Source organism: Psammomys obesus, unplaced genomic scaffold, assembly GCF_907164565.1.
Source record: "Psammomys obesus unplaced genomic scaffold, mPsaObe1.curated_primary_1811, whole genome shotgun sequence".
Taxonomy (NCBI): Eukaryota; Metazoa; Chordata; class Mammalia; order Rodentia; family Muridae; genus Psammomys; species Psammomys obesus.
In genome coordinates this window covers 22,011,637-22,030,159 of record NW_026596079.1, presented here as the reverse complement: position 1 = coordinate 22,030,159, position 18,523 = coordinate 22,011,637, and the positions used below count along the sequence as shown (strand labels likewise).

Genomic DNA, 18,523 nt, shown 5'->3' with positions numbered 1-18,523 from the left:
GCCTCCAAGGAAAAAAAAAGGCAGACTTTAAGGCTCTGTGGTATAAAAAGACCCTTCCGTGATAACATGTAAGACATTCTGAACAAAGCTGCAGAGAAGCAATGTCACTAACTACAGCTCCCTCATGACAGCCACAGGTTCACCAGGACAAGGCCTCTTACTTTCACGCTGGGAGGTCTGTGCTAGGCTGCAGGAGTGGCTTTTGTCACATGAACACAATGCCATCTCACCAGCAGACTAGATGAGTCAGGTGGAAATGTTTTAGGAACAAGAACAGCCGGAATTTAAATCAGCAAAAAGTACAAAAGTCCTCCGAGAGAATGGACAGTCAGAATGAACGAATCTGCGGCCATTTTTAAGGAACATCTCGATGCTATGTCTTTGGTAATGGAGTCTTTGAAAATCATGAGGGAATCCCCTATACCACCTCCCTGGATACCTGCATTTTTGTTGTTGATGTTGTTCATTTATAACAACACTACAGTACACTAAAAGTTAGATGGCCAAGCTCTCAAGCCATCTGTAGAGTTTGTGGGGGATATGTAAAGCTTCCACTAGCAAAGCCCTGACTGTAACATGGTGCTAGCCAATTACAGGACAGAAAGCCTATGTGTTCTGTGATCAAATGGAAAAGGGGGAGAGCGGCAATGCAGAAAAGGAAGAAAGCTGAAGATCTTTCACAGAAAAGGAAGCAAGGCAAGTAAATAAAACCTGCTGTGCTGCCTTCCTCAACCTCTGCTTAATCAGATGGGAAACCACACATACGACAAATAGGGCCACCTGGATGCTGAAGGATCAAGTGATGGCCCTGCGAGGTATGTGTGCATCTTTAGCACATGATGTGGTGATGCTGTACTGTTCTACCTGCTTCTTCAGTCTACCCACTTCAGTCTCTGAAAGTCATCCCATCTGCTGTAGGAAACCTTCAGAGCATCTCCCAACTCTTTCTTCTTCTAATTTTCCATGACTTTGAAATTAAAAGGAAGAGCTGGGCTTTATCCACCTTTAGTTCCAGCACTCAAGAGGCAGAGGCAGGTGGATCTACGTATATTCGAGGTCAGCCTGTTCTACCCAGTGAGTTCCCATCTAGTGGTATCCCATCTCAAAAAACAAGACACACAAAAATAAATTTTAAAAAAAGAATTTGCCTGATAGGTTGTTTTATTGTTCCTGATTCTTTTCTGTCCTGATCTGCAGCCATATGACCTTCTGGATAGAATCCCAGCAGAAAGAATATGCTCTCTACATCACTGCCACCATGAGTCTGACTTGGGCTGGTAACCTGGGAGTAGAAGTGAGGTCACACGATAAAGCCAGAGATGCTGATATCTAGTACACAGCTCTGTGTACTGCTGTCTCAAAAGGGACAACTCTTTCCGCCTAGAGTCTATAGTAAGTATTGGAAAGCCCACTTAGCCCTAAACTCCGCGTACTAAAACGAGAATAAGACATGTGTCTTTCTTCCTTGATATATATCACTGGGATCCTGATTCGTTTGTCTTGAGTTTGGTTTTTGTCGTGTCACAAGTTTCTAGAAGTTTACTATCATGTGCTTGCTATCATCACATATAAAATAAGAAGAGAACGGGTCAGGGGTGAAGATGACCCTGTGTGTGATGAAGGAAGTCTGATTTCTTCTAGGAACCTCTTTCCATTACAACTTACCCACCGATCCTTCAGGAAGTTGAGCTTTGATATAAGCACCAGGAGCTAATATTTATCACTATGACTACCATTCTGATCATATAAGCTCCCATTAGCATCTTCACTTGTGTCCCATCAGACACCCAGGTTTGTTCCCTTTTTCTTAGAGCTTAAAGGCTGTTAAAAAAAAATCAAAAGGCTAGTAGAATTTCCCTTATTAGACAGCTGACGAGTTGTGCTCCTAGATGTGAAAAACACTTTGCAATACAAATAGATATTTTTAAAAATAGTGTGCTTATCCTAGGAAATAGGAAGTCTTTGATGTTTGGCCTGTTGTTGTTGCTGTTTTATCTGTATGCGTGTTTTGCCTGCATGGATGTCTTCCAACCTTGTGTGTGCTTGGTGACCACAAAGGCCAAAAAGGCCATCAGATTCTCTAGAACTAGAGTTACAGATGGTTGTGAGTGGCCATGTGGGTGCTGAGAATCAAACCCAATCTTCTGGAAGAACAGCAAGCCATCTCTGTAGCTCCAGTCTTCAATTTTTAAAAACTAGAAGTCAAATTTATTTTGTTGGTTTTTGAACCTGCTCTTACCTTCTGTAGATCCTTTGGTGTGAAGGCGTTTATTGAGCTCTTCCAATTTGTTCTTCACATGTAAAAACCAAAAAAGGAAAGGAGAAAACAAATCAGGAGTGTTCTTTCTTTCTCCCTTTCCCTTTTTTCTACTTAGCATATTGCTAAATCCCAAAGAAAGCCTCAAAGTCTGTTGGTGTCAGTGTGGTAAATTCTCCTGGAGAGCCGTTTTTTCAATCTCACATTTGCATTCTAAGCTTGACCTCTGTGTCTGTGCACACCTTCAATCATCTCCCAGTGACTCAGTTCCTTCCTTTCCCTTAAGACTGTGAGACCTTTAATTACCTCCCCCTGAGGGGGAAGCAGCATTACCAGGCCACAGAAGAAGACAATGCAGCCACTCCTGATGAGACCTAATTGACTAGGATCAGAAGGAAGGAAAAGACCTCTCCTATCAGTGGACTTTGGGAGGGGCATGTATACAGAGGGTGGAGGAAGGGAGGGATTGGGACGGGAGAAGGGAGGGAACCACAGCGGGGATACAAAGTGAATAAAGTGTAATTAATAAAGAATTAAAAAAAAAAAAAAGACTGTGCAACCATGGGAGCTTCCCGGTTGGTAAGGGTGGTCATTTGGGCACATGTTAAATAGTGACGGTAGTGCCTCACATCTCCAATTAATTCCTGTCTACACTAAAATGACCTACCAAACTGATGAATAAAATTTTGTTTTGTTTTGTTTTCAAATCTAAACAGTGATGAGTCACCACTTCTGGAGAATAATGACTGAGCAACTCTGAAAAGTCATTGCTCAGCTCTATACCTATTGTTGAGACTCTCAAGCTATGAAATCCCATTTACAATCATGTCTACTGACTTACTCTAAAGCTAGTATTTGAAAATTCCTGGATGTTTCTAGACAGTAAAATGAATAAAAACAGTATAGTCTATCTTATATTAAATGTAATAAGTGACATAAAAAATAGGTCGGCTGAAGGTTCATATGCTAATACACGTAAATGTATCTCAGAAATAATTATGAATCAAACAATCACAGGATTCAGAGCCTACAACAGCAGCCACATTAAAATTTCCATATGCAAAATTATACCATAGGTTATTTTGAAATGCATTAAGATAAGTCATATTTAAGATATATATATATATCTTATATACATTATTAATATTTATATGAATATATATATATGAAAAGTAAAAGTACAGAGTCAAGCATGAGGATTACACAGTGCTTCCAGGACCACAGTGAATGCTGTATTGTAGAAGAAGTTAAGAATCAAAGAAAGAAAGAAAGAAAGAAAGAAAGAAAGAAAGAAAGAAAGAAAAAAAGAAAGAAAGAAAGATATAGGTAGATAGGTAGATAGATAGATAGACAGATAGATAGATATTTTGAGAAGTTCTTTAAATAAAGACAATGCAAAATGTATGTAATATATTTATTACATATATTTTATGTTTATGTCAATATAATCAAAAGGCTTCTATACTAGAGGTCATACAGATAACAAATGTAACCCTAGAGCCCTCTCAATGTAGTGTGGTCCTCTTGGTAAGCTGCTTCCTAATGTCTTTGGTAGTTTCACCCCCACCTCTACCCCCAGCTTGTGAGCATTGCCTCCCCTTCATATATGAAGCTTCCAGATTCTCACCAAGAGCAAAGATAGGAAAGAGGTAAATGCAGGGAAGGGGAGGAAGGACAAGATGTATCCTCTTACTGTAGAGCCTACCAAACTATGGCTCCTACACCTCCAGAAATGCTGGAGAGGACAAACGGTAAGGGAAAGAGATTGTGCAATGTGAAAATTATTGTCTGTTTTTTTTCTGAGTCTAATAGAGAAAAACTCACACTTTTACCTACAATTAAACAGCATATAAAATGAATCAACACCCTTGCTTTGTGTAAACATCTTTTCAACTCTGTGGAAGCACTGGTTCATTTATGCTAATAGAACAACCTGTTGGTAGATACAAAAATCTTAACTGAAAAATTCAATAAGCAAATTAATGTTTAATAGTTTTGGTTTTGGGTTTTTTTGTTTTTGTTTGTTTTCATGTTGTTGTTGGTTTTGTTTTTGGTTTGGTTTGGTTTTGGTATCTAATAACTGTTTCAACATGGTATGACAAGTAGTATGTTTTCAATGACATCCCACTCATGCTGTGTATTACTCATCCTGCTCTGTGTCCTAGAAGGGTGAGTTTTAGGGACTAAAGTAAAGAATAAACTTGTCCTTTGGCTTATAGTTAGGCTCTACCATGGAAGACACCTGTAGAGTCAATAGAGCCTAGGGTATTATACTTCCAGGTCACAGGCCACGGTGTTTGGGCTTCAGACTTCTAACAAACACAATATTCTCCCCTGCACCCACTCTTCCTCCTTCCCTTCCTCCCCCCTCCCTCCTTGTCTCCTGATAATCTCCCTAGTAAATTTTCTATCTGCCCTCACCTTTCAGGCCTTGGGAGGTATTCTACTTGCTCCAGAATAATTATCATTTCCCAGTGACTTCTGTCCACCTGCTCAGGTTTTATAAATAGTACCCTCGAATTCCTTAAAATTTCAAGTGTCTCTCAAAACCATTTTGATATAGCTGCCTGTTATCTATGAGGTTCATGAATCATTGGTGACTCACAATTGAATAAAAAAGCCGGCTTTTGACTGGAGATTGTGAATTCAGAATATAACATTTTTTACCCTTCATTCTCCAGACCTGTCTAAGACGGTAGTCATGGGCCATATTCAGCATATTAAACTTAAATTTAAAACAATAAAATTAAATTTTTCATCCCTCAGTCATAGGCAGTCCAGAATCCATTTTGGATAGCAGAGTCAGAAATCAACCCTATTATCATAGAAAGTTCTATTATTATTATCAACCCTATTATCATGGACAATGCTTTATTAACCAAACACACATCTCCAAAATAAAGCATAAAGATTATTTCTACCTTTGGCTCTACCTTATCATCACAGGTGCAGCCCAGGTCAAAATCAGACTGAAGGTACATAATCCCTGGGTAATTGGGTCTGGTAACTTCCTCTGGTATGGTTGGCCTAAAGGTATTTGTACGCAGCAGGTGATTCAGACTTCCATGAGTTCCATTATTGGGAGCTGGCTTCAAGCCTAGGAGATCTGATGAAAAGAAAGAAAAGGATGCAGTGTTTCTTATTAGTTCTCCGATGAGATATGGCAAGAATCAAAACCCTTCACCTTCCAGGAGTCTATAAATATTGAGCACAAATCACAAGTGAACAAACTAAATTACCATGTCAGCCATTCCTTTCACATCTTCTGAGCCATTCAGACCTCACAATGCCTTGCTAACACTTCTTGAGATGGTCCTGTTCATTGCTAGAACGCGAATATGACATTCCCAAAAAGTCTCAGTGGAGGGATAGTTCACTCAGCCACTGCCCGTGTGTGTGACAATGTTGGCACCATCACCCTCTTGATCTTCTCCAGCACTTTTTAAAACCAAATTTTGAAATAAGACATAATCAATAAATACCCACAGCCTGCCCTCTAACGCTCCACAAAAGTGTGGTGACAAGAGTAGACTTTGGCTATGTGCATCGATGGGCCACCACGGGATGAACGGACTGATTTCACAGTGAGTGAATGGTTGCCAAGTGGGCATACAGTGACTTGCCTAAGCTGAAAGGCAGGACAGTGAAGAGCTAGCAGTCGACCTGGGAAAAGAACCCAGGGGACCCGACTTTCAGACTCCGCCTCTAACCACCAGACTGGCACTCCCTTACTAAATAGGAAAAGCTGTCCTCATTCACCAACAAGAAGCTCAAGGAAGAAAAATAATTAAGAGCACATAAATAGCTGGCTGGGATGCAAGCTGGCAAATTTTTCACTGGGCTGCAATGTGAGAGAGGGAGGTGGGAGAGTGTGCTCTGTCTGCGTGGAACTCTTGCTTCATCGGGTCTCTGACCAACAGTGTCAAACTGTAATGCTATGTTGGATCAGCCAAAGGCTGCCAACAGCAACACTATGAAAAATCCCCATTAGTCAACTGTTGAAGGGACACAAAGAAGCCTTAGAAGGGGGTGACATTCTGTCCTTTGAACCAATGGGCAAGTTACTTTTTTTTTTTTTCAGAGAGAGGTCTTAGAAAATAGACACCTCATTTCTTTCTCTAGCAGTGAGGAAATTCACTGACAAAAGATTGTTTCACTGGGTTTTATTGAACAAGTGACTTACCGCACATAACATTGTAAAGTTCAATGTTTTCAAATGGAGGTACTTTAGTCCTGTACTTAAAAGTTGGGCCATAACCTACAAAAACAGTCTTCCAAAAGAAAAGAAAAGAAAAGAAACACAGTTAACCATTTCTGCTTCCACTAACAAGGTTTCTTCTGTGTCTGAATTCCCTGAAGCTTCACTAACCCCGAGTCCTATCCCCCTGAGAATTACGAAACTCAGTTTCAATTCATTTTTGTAGTCATACCTGCATGCTGTTGACCTTGTTATCAAAGCCATGGTCGCCCTGGAAAAAACATTTTCCTGATGGCTTCTTGTAAACGTCCAAAGGTTTCCTACATTGAAACAATTTTATGGTCAGTTAGAATTCTGCTCCAAATCATGCTGATAGAAAGCAAATTTGGGGGTAGTACATAGGATCCCCAAAAAGGACTGTCTAAAGCAACTGTCTGATTTAATTATGTAATTCCTAGGGTGATGGCAAGATACTTCTTTTCCTTTCTCTAATGTCATAGCTTTGCATATCACCCTAGATTAAAAGGGAAATTTTGAAAAGATGTCAAAGTATTCTCCATGCCTTCTGCTTGGACTAAACAGGGCATCTCTCCCTGCTTTGTGCCCACCAGGTTCAGTTCCAAGACAAAGGAGGCATTTTAAAATCGGTGATATTGAATCAATTCATGGATCTGCATTCTATAAAATCATTTGTAAGCAAACTTATCTAGTAGGATAATAAAACCAGAGTCCATGAAGTAGTTAATTTAACATTAAACATGACATAGTCAATAAAAAGCCTTGCCTCACCTAGAAATGTATTTAAAAGTAGGGAGGGAATGAAAATATTACTTTCAAGTCACTATGATCATTTAATTTTACCTTTGTGGCAGAGAGACGCCTTTTGCATAAATGTTTTATGGTTTCTCTATATGTTCATACTTATTAATGTAAGTATTGCCAAAGAATGAGCAGGGCACAGGTCAGTAAAGAATAATGCTTGTGGAAAACAAAGAAATCTAACAAATGGGTCTCCACCCGAGAGTAACTTGGACTTAGGATAGTAATATGGATGTACAATAACCGAACAATGCAAGAGTGAACTTCAAAAGATTCAGCGTCGGCCTTTGCTCTTCACTGACTCACTCAGCTAGTGTCAGCTCTCCCTTAACTGCTACTCCAAGGCACATTTTTTTCATACAAACTAGACAACCACATCAAGTTTCTTCTCTCCCTAGATACCCGCAACATTAAAAGTCTCTGGGACATAGTCAGCCAACCTATTTTGGCCATATCTCTGTAACATTTCTACATGAATTCCTGTCTCTTCTACATGGTTCTAATAATTTCTGGGTTTCATATCTCTCTTTGCATAATTCTATGTATTGAAATCTATTTGGTTGCTTTACAGTTAAAGGAGGGGATTACATGCTGCATGTGTGTTTGATATTGAGAAAGGTTTCTAGAAGACCAGCAGTTTTCATAACCTTCTCATGCTTCACTATTAACTATTACAAACTATTGCTCAGCTCAACACACATCATAGTTACTCAAGCTAGTACTACAAGCATATTCATCACACTTGTCTTACAGACAAAGTCAAACAAGAATGAGTGAGAAAACACTACTTCTAGGTCTATGTAAAAATGACTAAACCTGTGGGGATTGTCTCTTTAGAAGAGCCAGAGTCCCCAGACATGCTCTACGTCATATTCCAAAGGAAAGAATGGTCTGCTTGATCTAGGAGAGGCTTTTGTAGTTCAGAAGGCAATCATCAGTTGTGTTTTGGGCAATGTAAAGCATGTTTGCAGCAACAGAGGTTTCAAGATTAACATTTCCAGAAACCTTCTACAAACACTGCTTATGAAATCATGTCAATGGAGACCACATCAGCAAGACCCTATTTGTATTTCAGTTGTTCAAGGGATAAAAAATAAAGACTAGAATGTCTCCATAAAACTTGTGCATGGTGATGCATGAGAAACTGAAAAAGTACTCAGGAACTAGAGATGTGTCATTTCTATTCTCATCATTTAATCTTCTACACAAAACATTTTAAACAATGACATTTCCAGCCCAGATTTATCTTCTTGATGACCAAGAACCTTAAAGGATTTCCAGGTGCCAAAGAGGTGCTTGCAAAGACAGAGACAGTATCCCCATGTTACCTTGCAACATGCCATCTGCGATCCACCAATAAATGGATATCCTCAATTCTCCTGTTGTTGGCATAGTGCAAACGTTTAGGAAGGTGCTGTTTCATGTAAGGCTTAAAGTGCTGATCTGGTTTTTTACACTGAAATATAAGTGAATATTGGTCTTATGGAGGTATATTCTCTACCAAAATAAGAAGTCCTAGATAGTCTGTCTCTTGAAAGTTGAAGGCAGTGTGAGCCGAACAAAAGAAGATGGTTAGTGAAAAAATTAAATTTGTTGTGCCCTATTAAATAATGCATTTTAAAAGCAAATATGTTCGTAGGGAGTTAAAGAGTTAGACAGCTTTAGAAATAAAACATAGGCTATCAGAGGGGATGAGTAAATTTTAAGATAAATTCAAAACTGATGACAGTTTAAAGCTCAAGGTCTTTCCCAACTGCTTCAAGTTAAGGAGGGGGAGGCAGTGTTGGAGAAGATGAGTAGACAGGTGCAAGGCTATCTGATGGTACTCTCAAGCGCTCTGAGGCCTCCATCCAGGACGGGGAAACAGAAGATGGGCACAGATCTGTTCAAGAGTAAGACCTGATTTATCATGAGCAAATACTTCTCAGCTTTATGAGCAAATACTTCTCAGAACAGAGCCTCAGTTTGTATCATCACTAAGACCACTGATGAGTCTACAGTTGACCACAAGCCAGAAGTTTTGAAAGCTTGGGGGAAACAAATACACAGGACCGCAGGTCAGAGGGAAAAAAAAGTTTCTAACCACCCACAGGGAAGGCAAACATGAGAAGGTGCGCACGAAGCTGCTCCTAGGGCAGAGGCCTGGTGGCTTGCAACACTTACCGTCAGATTAGCAATAATGACTTTAGGGTCATCTGTGTAGAGAAAGGAAGAAAGATTTCAGAACATAACCACAGAGAGCAGTGATTTTCACAGAAAGAGACTCAATGCTTCCATCCCTTTGATGTCAGCTTTGAACAGATGTGTGATTGGGTGTAGGTAGCTAACATTTCAGTAACAGAAAGGCAACTGCAAAAGTGACACACATCCCACAGGAATCTGCCCCACAAAGGTCAGGGCTCCGTGTCTAGAAAGAAAGTCCTTCTCCCTAGCACAGAGTACTGATGGCTAACTTGCTTCAAGCTTTCCCAACTGATTCCTGTGGAGCACACACACATGAATTGATTTGCAATTTCAGCTGGTCCTTTTTAGGGGTCTCTTATCCTCACTTCCTGTTTCTCTGCAATGCTTTGGAACAAGCCACCATTCACTGCGAGACACATTTCCTAATGCAGCAAGGGAGTAGTTTCTCTGACAATATCATAGGTCTAATTACACAGGTGAGCATTCCTCTCAAGCCGTATGCTCACATGTCTGGCCCGCCTTGTTTGTTTGTTTGTTTGTTTGTTTGTTTACTACCAGGAGACAAAGTTTCAGCCTACATTTGGAACAAGCTTAAAGCCCAACTATGTGAATGATGGCTGTGTGTACACTGGACCGTATTGTCAAGGTGCCCCTCTGTGGGGATTGTGTGGGAAAAGATTGTAGGCTGCTTGGATTTTGTTTTGCTTTTCAAAATGAACGTGCACTTCAATTATGTCATTATAGAATCAGGAGAAAGGAAAACCTAGCATTCCAAGGAGACCCAGGTTCCTCGTTGCAGCTCTCCCTGGGACAGAAACATCAGTAGAGCTGGCTGTGTGTATGTCATTCACTGCTGTGGTCCCCAGAAAAAGATGCTTAGTAAGCACTAAATAAACACCTGTTCACAAACAATAAAAAGCATTTGTTCATATTTGTGGAAAATGTGGGTTCCCATAGAGTACACACATGTACATTCTAAATGCCATCTTTAGAAACGTAGTTCTAACGCTTCAAAATCCAAAGGGAAAGGGTAAATTTCATTCTACTTTAATAGCTACGTTTAATGGAAAGCACGGAAGTGACCACCACAATAATAAGTGAGTCCACGCTCTGCACCTGTGTCTCTCGAAGAGCTTTGAAGCACCTTCTCTCCGATCATTCACAATGAAACCAGCAGCCATCAGAGTCCTCACTCAGCTGATTAGTTTTAGAAGGCAAGGAAGCTTGCATACTAGAGTGCAGCACACAGTCCCACTGAACTTGCCATGCTCCGAACCTTTCCACCCCCCAGCCTTGTTGATCACAGTCTCCACAGTGAATAAACAGAATGAATTCATGTCTTTTCGATAGTTTAGATGAATGTCTCTCAACCTTCCTAAAGCTGCAGCCCTTAATACAGCTCCTCATGTTGTGGTGACCCCCAACCATGAAATTATTTTCATTGCTACTTCACAAGTGCAATTTTGCTACTGTTATGAATCATAATGTAAATATTTTTTGGAGATAGATGTTTGCCAAAGGGGTTGTGACCCAAAGGTTTTGAGAAATCAACAACATGGGGAAACCTCATATTCAGGCACATCCCAGAAAATTCTTAGGAAATACCAAAGGCATCTGTTTAAGATAACAGTCCTTCCCGTCTGAGCTCATCTTTTCATGCTGTCAAGCCCACTGTCAATGGAGAAAAGGTGGTGATTAAGACTCAGCAAAAACTTGAGCTGGTCCGATGGTTCAGCCACCATGTCTGACAACCAGAGCTTCGTTTGCAGGATGGACACAGTGGAAGAAAAAAACTAACTCCTACCTGTTGTTCTTTCACTTCACACACGTTATGGTACATGGCACTGTTGTGCATCTGTGCATACGTATGAACACCATAAATAAATAAAATTTAATTTTTTAAAGAATCAGCAAATGAGGGTTCTAATCCTATCTCTACCACCTACTGTCACCCTCTGAGCCAGCTCCTTCAACCCTCTCTCTGCCCTTAACTTCTACTGTCTGTTTAGATAATGGCAACATATATCACACAAGGATACCAGAGGGATTAAATAAGATTATGTCCATATTCAGCTGAAACAGTAATAAAGCCAAGACCTCATTTTGACACTCATCATACAGCTCTGGCTACAGATTAAATACAATGTAATTACATTTACACAATCTCTTATTCAGTCATCCCCCCGATCTTTCTTCTATGCATGAGGAACCCGAGGCACAGCGTGTTGAAAAGGCTTGTCGAGTGTCTAAGTGGGAGCCTGGAAGAGCTGCAGTGTAAACAAAAGTATGTTGCCACAACTGTGCTCTTCGTCACACACCTCACCATCTCTCCCTCTCCCAAAATGAACGGCGAGCATAAATATTTCACTCTGGCTAGCACAATTCCATATTTCCCCAATAAAGCTCCTCATCTATTCAATCTCCCCATTACACTTACTGATGTCAGAAATACTTTTTGAAATAGATATGCAAATTCTTGCATACACCTTAAGATGAAAATACTAAAATAAAGAGCTACCCGTTATAAAGGCTCACATCCAGTCCAAGGGAGCAAAGGTACTGAGGCCACAAGGGACAGAAGAGCTCACAGAAAAAAAAAATGAAGAAACACCAATATTTTGCTGATTTCACAATGTTGGTCCTGGAATGTGTCCCATTTATTTCGACTTAGGAACATAACTTAGGAAAAACTTATGTTTCCAAAGCTTTGAGCTTGATGTCAATGGTTTATTATTCTAAAGGTTCTGTTTTAATACAGTGTGTCTCAAGAAAAACTATATATACTTATAAACATATAATATATGCTCATATGACAATGCCCTTTGTGACATAATTCCAAGTATACTTAATGTATACAACAAAAAAAATCTTTAAGGACTAAAACGAAGATCTATATAGTTTCAAAATCTAGATGGCAGCAAGACAAACTAGAGGGCTGTGTTCATGACATGTAACACCCCGAACACGCTAAACAAGTTAAGCCAATGATTCATAACTTTTCCATTTTTTTTTCAGTTTCTAATTTTTCAGAATAGTCAGCAGTCTAAAGAACGAATTATTTTTCTTTCATCTATTCTGTGACAAAAGGAAAGAGCCTCCTTCTAGGAGGCACTTAGGAACTTTGAGTGTTGGTTCCGCAAAGGGACCAGCCTGTCTGCCCTTGACCCCAGAAAACACTCTTCTATAAATAAATGTTTATATTGTAAATGTGCTTCCAATCAAGTGCAGTTTCCACACGATAAAAACAAGAGCAAATGTCTGGTCGATGCTGTTCTATGACAGGAACCGCTGTAAGCAACACGCTTGGGTTCATGTCCACGGAGGCCTCACAGATAACAAGTCTTTTATCATCAGATGAGAAAACACAAGGTCAACTAGGATTCCTTGTCCAAACATTCTACCTGCAGAGAATAAGTCTTTACCTCTTCCACCGATTATTAGTTGCACTACTAAATAATTTAAGAACCAGCTTACATTTAGGGTTATTGCTAAATTTGGATCGAATTCGTCCTAGAGTTCCAGGAACTAAAGTAATATCATCCACATTAGTCAGATAGTTGCTCAAGAATTCGGTTCTGTCACATGTCACATCTTCCATTCCTATGGGATGAAAAAAATACACATAAGTACTGTCAGGCAGTATTAAAATTAAAATCTGAAAAAAAAATTTCACACAGACCTGAAGATAGCATTGTAACATCTCTTTAATTAGATTTCAGCAAGTTAATTAGAAAACGCTTCACCGCTGAGATTGTTCTGATATGATATAGTGAAGCTGTATATGTAGAATTTTTCTCCAGATGTTCTCTTAACCATATTATCTTACAGGCAGTCAAGGTTGAAAATGTGCCACCTCAATTGTTACTTGGAGTTATTGAGCAAGAAAAGCAGCACAATTTGAGGGCCAGTGAGATGGTGCAGTGGATAATGGTACTTGTGCCCCAAGCCTGACTACCTGAGCTTTGTCCTTGAAGCCCACATGGTACAGGGAAATAACTGACTCCCACAAATTACATTCTGGCCTCTACATGAGTGCTTCTCTCTCTTACTCAATAAACAAACAAACAAACAAATAAGAATGTTTGAAAAACACAAATTATTAACTGTCCTTATGAAGATTATTCTTTGAAAATAGACCCTGTTGCTTGAATCTGTATCCAGCAAGGTAAGGGAGAGGTGAGATAAATGACTAGGCATGCACTTCTACATTTCTTTTGTAAAATGTCATTTCTGGAGCTGGAAAGATGGCTCAGTGGTTAAAAGCACATACCATTCTTGCAAGGGATCAGAGTTCAGTTCCCAGAACCCATGTCAGGCAGATTCAACTGCCAGTAACTACAGCTTAAGGGGGATCTGACACCTCTGGTTTCTGCCAACACACACACACACACGCACGCACGAACACACACATGCACGCATGCACACGCACACACACACACATTTAAACGATGCCATTTCCTACTCTCTTTCTTTCTAGTATATCCCCTGTCTTTAGGAGATGATCCCAATTCCTCAATCTATCTTCACTGGTGGCCTTGGGTGTTACTGACAAAACAATGCTGCCAACAAGAAATGAGGGAAAGAAAAACAAAGTCACTTCAAATGACCACCCAAACTGTAAAATAATGTGCAAAAACAAGTTGTAAACAACATAATTGGAATCGGAAATTATCATCTACCACAATAAAAGGTCTAATAAGGAATTTTTTTTAACCAATCAATATTGTTTCCCATCCCCAAATTTTTTTTCTGCCTTCTAGAGCAGGGGAAATTTTTGATATTTTGAAAACTAATTTAAACCTTAAGATTATAGACTCTAGAAGCTCTTCAGATCTAAATCTCACTGAGGCCTTTACTGACATTTTTTAAAATTCACAAGTTGACCCAGAACAATGAACATTTACAGTCCATTGGTCCCTCACATCCTGGGTTTACCCCACACCTATGGTTTCACTCTCTGACGTTATAGTTTTCTATGGTAAATAACAACCCAAAACGAACTAATGTATGATTCCAAAAGCAAGTAACTTACAAATTTTAAATTGCCATTCTAAATAGCATAATGAAATTGATTGCTATCCTGTCCCATTGTGCTGAATATGTAAGTCATCCTTTTAGCAAATGTAGCCACACAATAGCTAAGAGCAGCCATATCTCTTTTTACAGCATATTCTAATTGACATGGTTTTTATCATTAGTAATTGTCATTAATTTTGTGCTATGTCTAATTTATAAATTATATCTTATCATAATTACAAGTGTATCAGAAAGGACATTGGAAACAACCCAGATATCATCAATGGAGGAATGGATATGGAAACTGTGGTACATTTACACAATGGAATACTGCTCAGCAATTAAAAACAAGGAAATCATGAAATTTGCAGGCAAATGGTGGGATCTAGAAAAGTTCATCCTGAGTGAGGTATCCCAGAAGCAGAAAGACACACATGGTATATACTCACTTATAAGTGGATAGAAGACCTATAAGATATGATAAATATACTAAAATCTGTACACCTAAAGAAACTAAACAAGTAAGAGAACCCTAGGTAAGAGGATCAAACCTCACTTAGAAAGACAAAGGGGAAGGACATTGGAAGAAGGAGAAAACAAGAAATAGGACAGGAGCCTACCACTGAGGGCCTCTGAAAGACTCTACCTAGCAGTGTACCAAATCAGATACTGAGACTCATAACCAAACTTTGGGCAGAGTGCAGGGACTCTTACGAAAGTAGGGAGAGTTAGTAAGACCTGGAGAGTACAGGAGCACCTCAAGGAGAGCAACAGAACAAAAATATCTGAGCTCAGGGTAATTTTCTGAGACTGATACTCCAACCAAGGTACATTCATGGATATAACCTAGAACCCCTGCTCAGATGTAGTCCATAGCAGTTCAGTAACCAAGTGGGTTCCCTAGTAAGGGGAAGAGGGATTATCTCTGATATGAACTCAGTGGCTGGCTCTTTGACCACCACATTCTCCCACCCTACCCCCCGGAGGGAGAAGCAGCCTTGCCAGGCCACAGTGAAGGACATTGTAGCCAGTCCTGATGAGACCTGATAGGCTAGGGTCAGATGGAAGGGGAGGAGGACCTCCCCTATTTGTGGACTTGAAGAGGGTCATGGGAGGAGATGAGGGAGGGAGGGTAAGATTGGGAGGGAATTAGGGAGGGGGCTATAGCTGGGATGCAAAGCGAATAAAATGTAATTAATGTAAAAAATAAAAATTTAATTAAAAATCATAAAAAAAAAGAAAAAGAAAGGACAGACATATGGGGTTAAGGACTATCTATAGTCTCAGGCAACTGCTAAGAGTCTTAGAGCATATTTTCCCTGGATCAAGAGAGACCACTAAATTGCCTTACACAAACTAGTGTGTTAATATTTTCTAAGAGGGACAATAAATAATTCTGTAAAGGGTCTTAGGGTGTGATCCAGAGTGGTCAGGATGTGGTAAAACTAAAATAATCACTTCTGGAGATCCCAGATCATAATCTTCTTTTTTTTCTAAAATTTAAATTGTAGGTATGTGCTCATAATAAAGGGAGCCACGGTGTGGATGTGGGGGTCAGAGAGGGAGTCAGATCTTTCTTTGCACTTTCTCAACAATTCTGGGGATTGAACTCAGGTCACAAGGCTCATGTGCAAGCACCTTTAATCACTGAAACATTCCAGTAGTCCTCTTTTTTTATTTTTTAATTTATTTTTAATGTATGTATTCACTTTACAGCTTGATCATAGCCCCCTCCCTCCTCTTTCCCTAGTCCTTCCCTCCCACCCTCTTTCCCCTATGCCCCCTTTTTTATTTCTTAATATCAATTAGCATGAAGAAAGAGCAAAACATTTTAACATAACTTCTTTTCTTTTAACATGGAAACTTTCCAGATGAAAAAGTTAAAATAATGCACAGCTATGTGTTCTAGTAAAACATTACCTCAGAAAGGGGGAGGGGGAGAATCTCCAAAAACAGATAAATGGAAGATGGAAAGAATCTTCCATTTGTTACATTTTAACACATTACTTCTGCAGTTCCAACACTGAGCCACCACCATTGATTCTAGAGACCATCTGGGGGATGTGCCCTGCATTTCTCTAATAACTCCACTCCCCCTTTCATCCTTCCCCCAGGCTGACCTCACCTGTGTGGATTCAGTGTTTTCACTCTGCAAATGAGGGAGCTGATATTTCCTGGGGCAGGTTGCACATAGCACCAAGGGTTCTAAGAATCACCATGTGATCTAAGCCCCACTGAAATTCATTCTGTCAAAGCTCGGGGCTTGCAAAAGTAGGCAAGCTACTTTTCAATAAACAGGCACCCTGGCTTTCCAGAACCAATGGACCCATTCATTTCAGCAATCTTCACATAGAGAAATCTGTGTATGGCATATATGGTTCTCTGACATATGACTCACTGGGACTGTCTACTTCTTAGATGTCTGCCTCTAGCATGTGAGCAAATGCTCTCCACACTTCTGGGCAACTTAAATTGAATTAGTGTGTCACAGGCTCACAGTTTCCACCCTGTCTGCAACTTTCCACAAGGCCAGACTAGTAGAGAATGATATTGCAGAGGGTATCATTTAATCCTCTCAGGGAAGCAAGTTAGCATCCAAAAAACCCCACCCCTTACTCCAGCATCTCTGATCTTCTAGAATGTCCTTGGAATAAAATGTCAGGGGCCAAAATAGAACTATTATTAACAGAACAGACAATAAGTCAATCAATTTTGATTTTTTTATACTCTACTAGAAAACAAAGGCCCCAAATTCTAAGGTCAATATTATAGTTTACAGTTTGATAGTTTAGTACACGGGTGGCACTCTTTAGAACTCAGTCTGGGAATAAAAAATGCTCTCTGAAAACTAAGTTGGCACTGAATGTGAAGCTGCTAGCTAGATTTCAGAGTATCAGAAGGTACTGTGTAGGCTGCTGGGATTAAAAAACAAAACAAAACAAAAAAAAGCCATTAACAGTCTTACTCAACTGTGAATCCTGTAAACTACAATAACCAGTATGGCAAGATGGCCCACAGATGTAAGAGCAGTATGAATGTTATTACGGTAATCAGTCATTCTCTGCTTGGAGTTCAGGCCTGCTATATAGTAGAAAGCATATGTCTGGTGCTACGAACATGGCCAAAAGAACAAAAAACATGATTGATTAACTTACAGGCCCCAGGCATAAAGCCACTATTATCATTTAGCGAAGAGGATACAGTGACCAACTGCCCTCTAAATTTGTGTTTCTGTACCCATAGATTAGTTCAGCTGTTAGCTCATCGGGGTATTTTCTTTGTGCAATGGTAAATAAGTATATGTGGAGTGTTCAGCAATAAATGGAACATCTATACCACAACCCTTTCCCAAAGGCTCAGTGACCACTGCAGAAGACAGGGTTCAAAGAGCGTAAAAGCTGGAGAATGGAGTCAGGGTGAAAGAGAAACATTGTCTTCTAGACTTAACGGGATCACTGTACTCACAAACTCAGAGCACCTGTGGTTACCTGCACACCATCAAGACAGGCAATTCCATCATGAGTGGGGAAGAAAGGGATTATGAACCCTAAAGAGCTATTGACAGTTGATGAGTTCTAGGATAATCAGTGTTCTTTAAGGATGTATCTGCCGGTAAGTCTACCCCATTACAATAGACGGCCCCACAGTCTTGAATATACGGGTAGCACAAATTTCACTTAGAGGGCTATTAAAAAAATAAAAAAGAGGACAAAAGGATGGAAGAAGATGGGAAGGTTGGGTTGGATCTAGAAAGAGTTAGGGGAAGGGCTGAATGAAAATATTTATTTAAAATGTTCCCTGAAGCCCTTAGCTCTATAATCATATGGTGTTTATGATCTCTTAATAACCTCAAGAAATGCTCATGAGGAAAAAGAATGTTTTTCTCTTTTAGGAAGTACTTTAGAGAAACCATTCCTGCAATGGTATGGTGGTATATACACACCTACAGTCCCAGAGATGTCGTGGGGTACGTAGTGACAGGAAGAAAGAAAGAAAGAAAGAAAGAAAGAAAGAAAGAAAGAAAGAAAGAAAGAAAGAAAGAAAGAAAG

The 18,523-nt window shown here is 39.8% G+C and overlaps 1 protein-coding gene across 6 annotated transcripts in view; it reads right to left on the bottom strand.

Annotated features, from left to right (window-relative positions):
• Positions 1-18,523, bottom strand: part of Enpp2 (ectonucleotide pyrophosphatase/phosphodiesterase 2) — a 126,866-nt gene that overhangs the window by 22,920 nt on the left and 85,423 nt on the right. For 4 of the 6 annotated variants that reach the window (XM_055626396.1, XM_055626397.1, XM_055626392.1 and 1 more), the window contains 7 exons: positions 12,933-13,058; positions 9,438-9,469; positions 8,603-8,730; positions 6,688-6,775; positions 6,441-6,528; positions 5,179-5,363; positions 2,240-2,291 (listed from right to left, as the gene is read on the bottom strand). In XM_055626396.1, the coding sequence (XP_055482371.1) occupies positions 2,240-2,291; positions 5,179-5,363; positions 6,441-6,528; positions 6,688-6,775; positions 8,603-8,730; positions 9,438-9,469; positions 12,933-13,058 (699 nt within the window). The remainder of the gene's footprint in view (positions 1-2,239; positions 2,292-5,178; positions 5,364-6,440; positions 6,529-6,687; positions 6,776-8,602; positions 8,731-9,437; positions 9,470-12,932; positions 13,059-18,523) is intronic. The other 2 variants (XM_055626393.1, XM_055626395.1) reach the window with 1 other exon arrangement.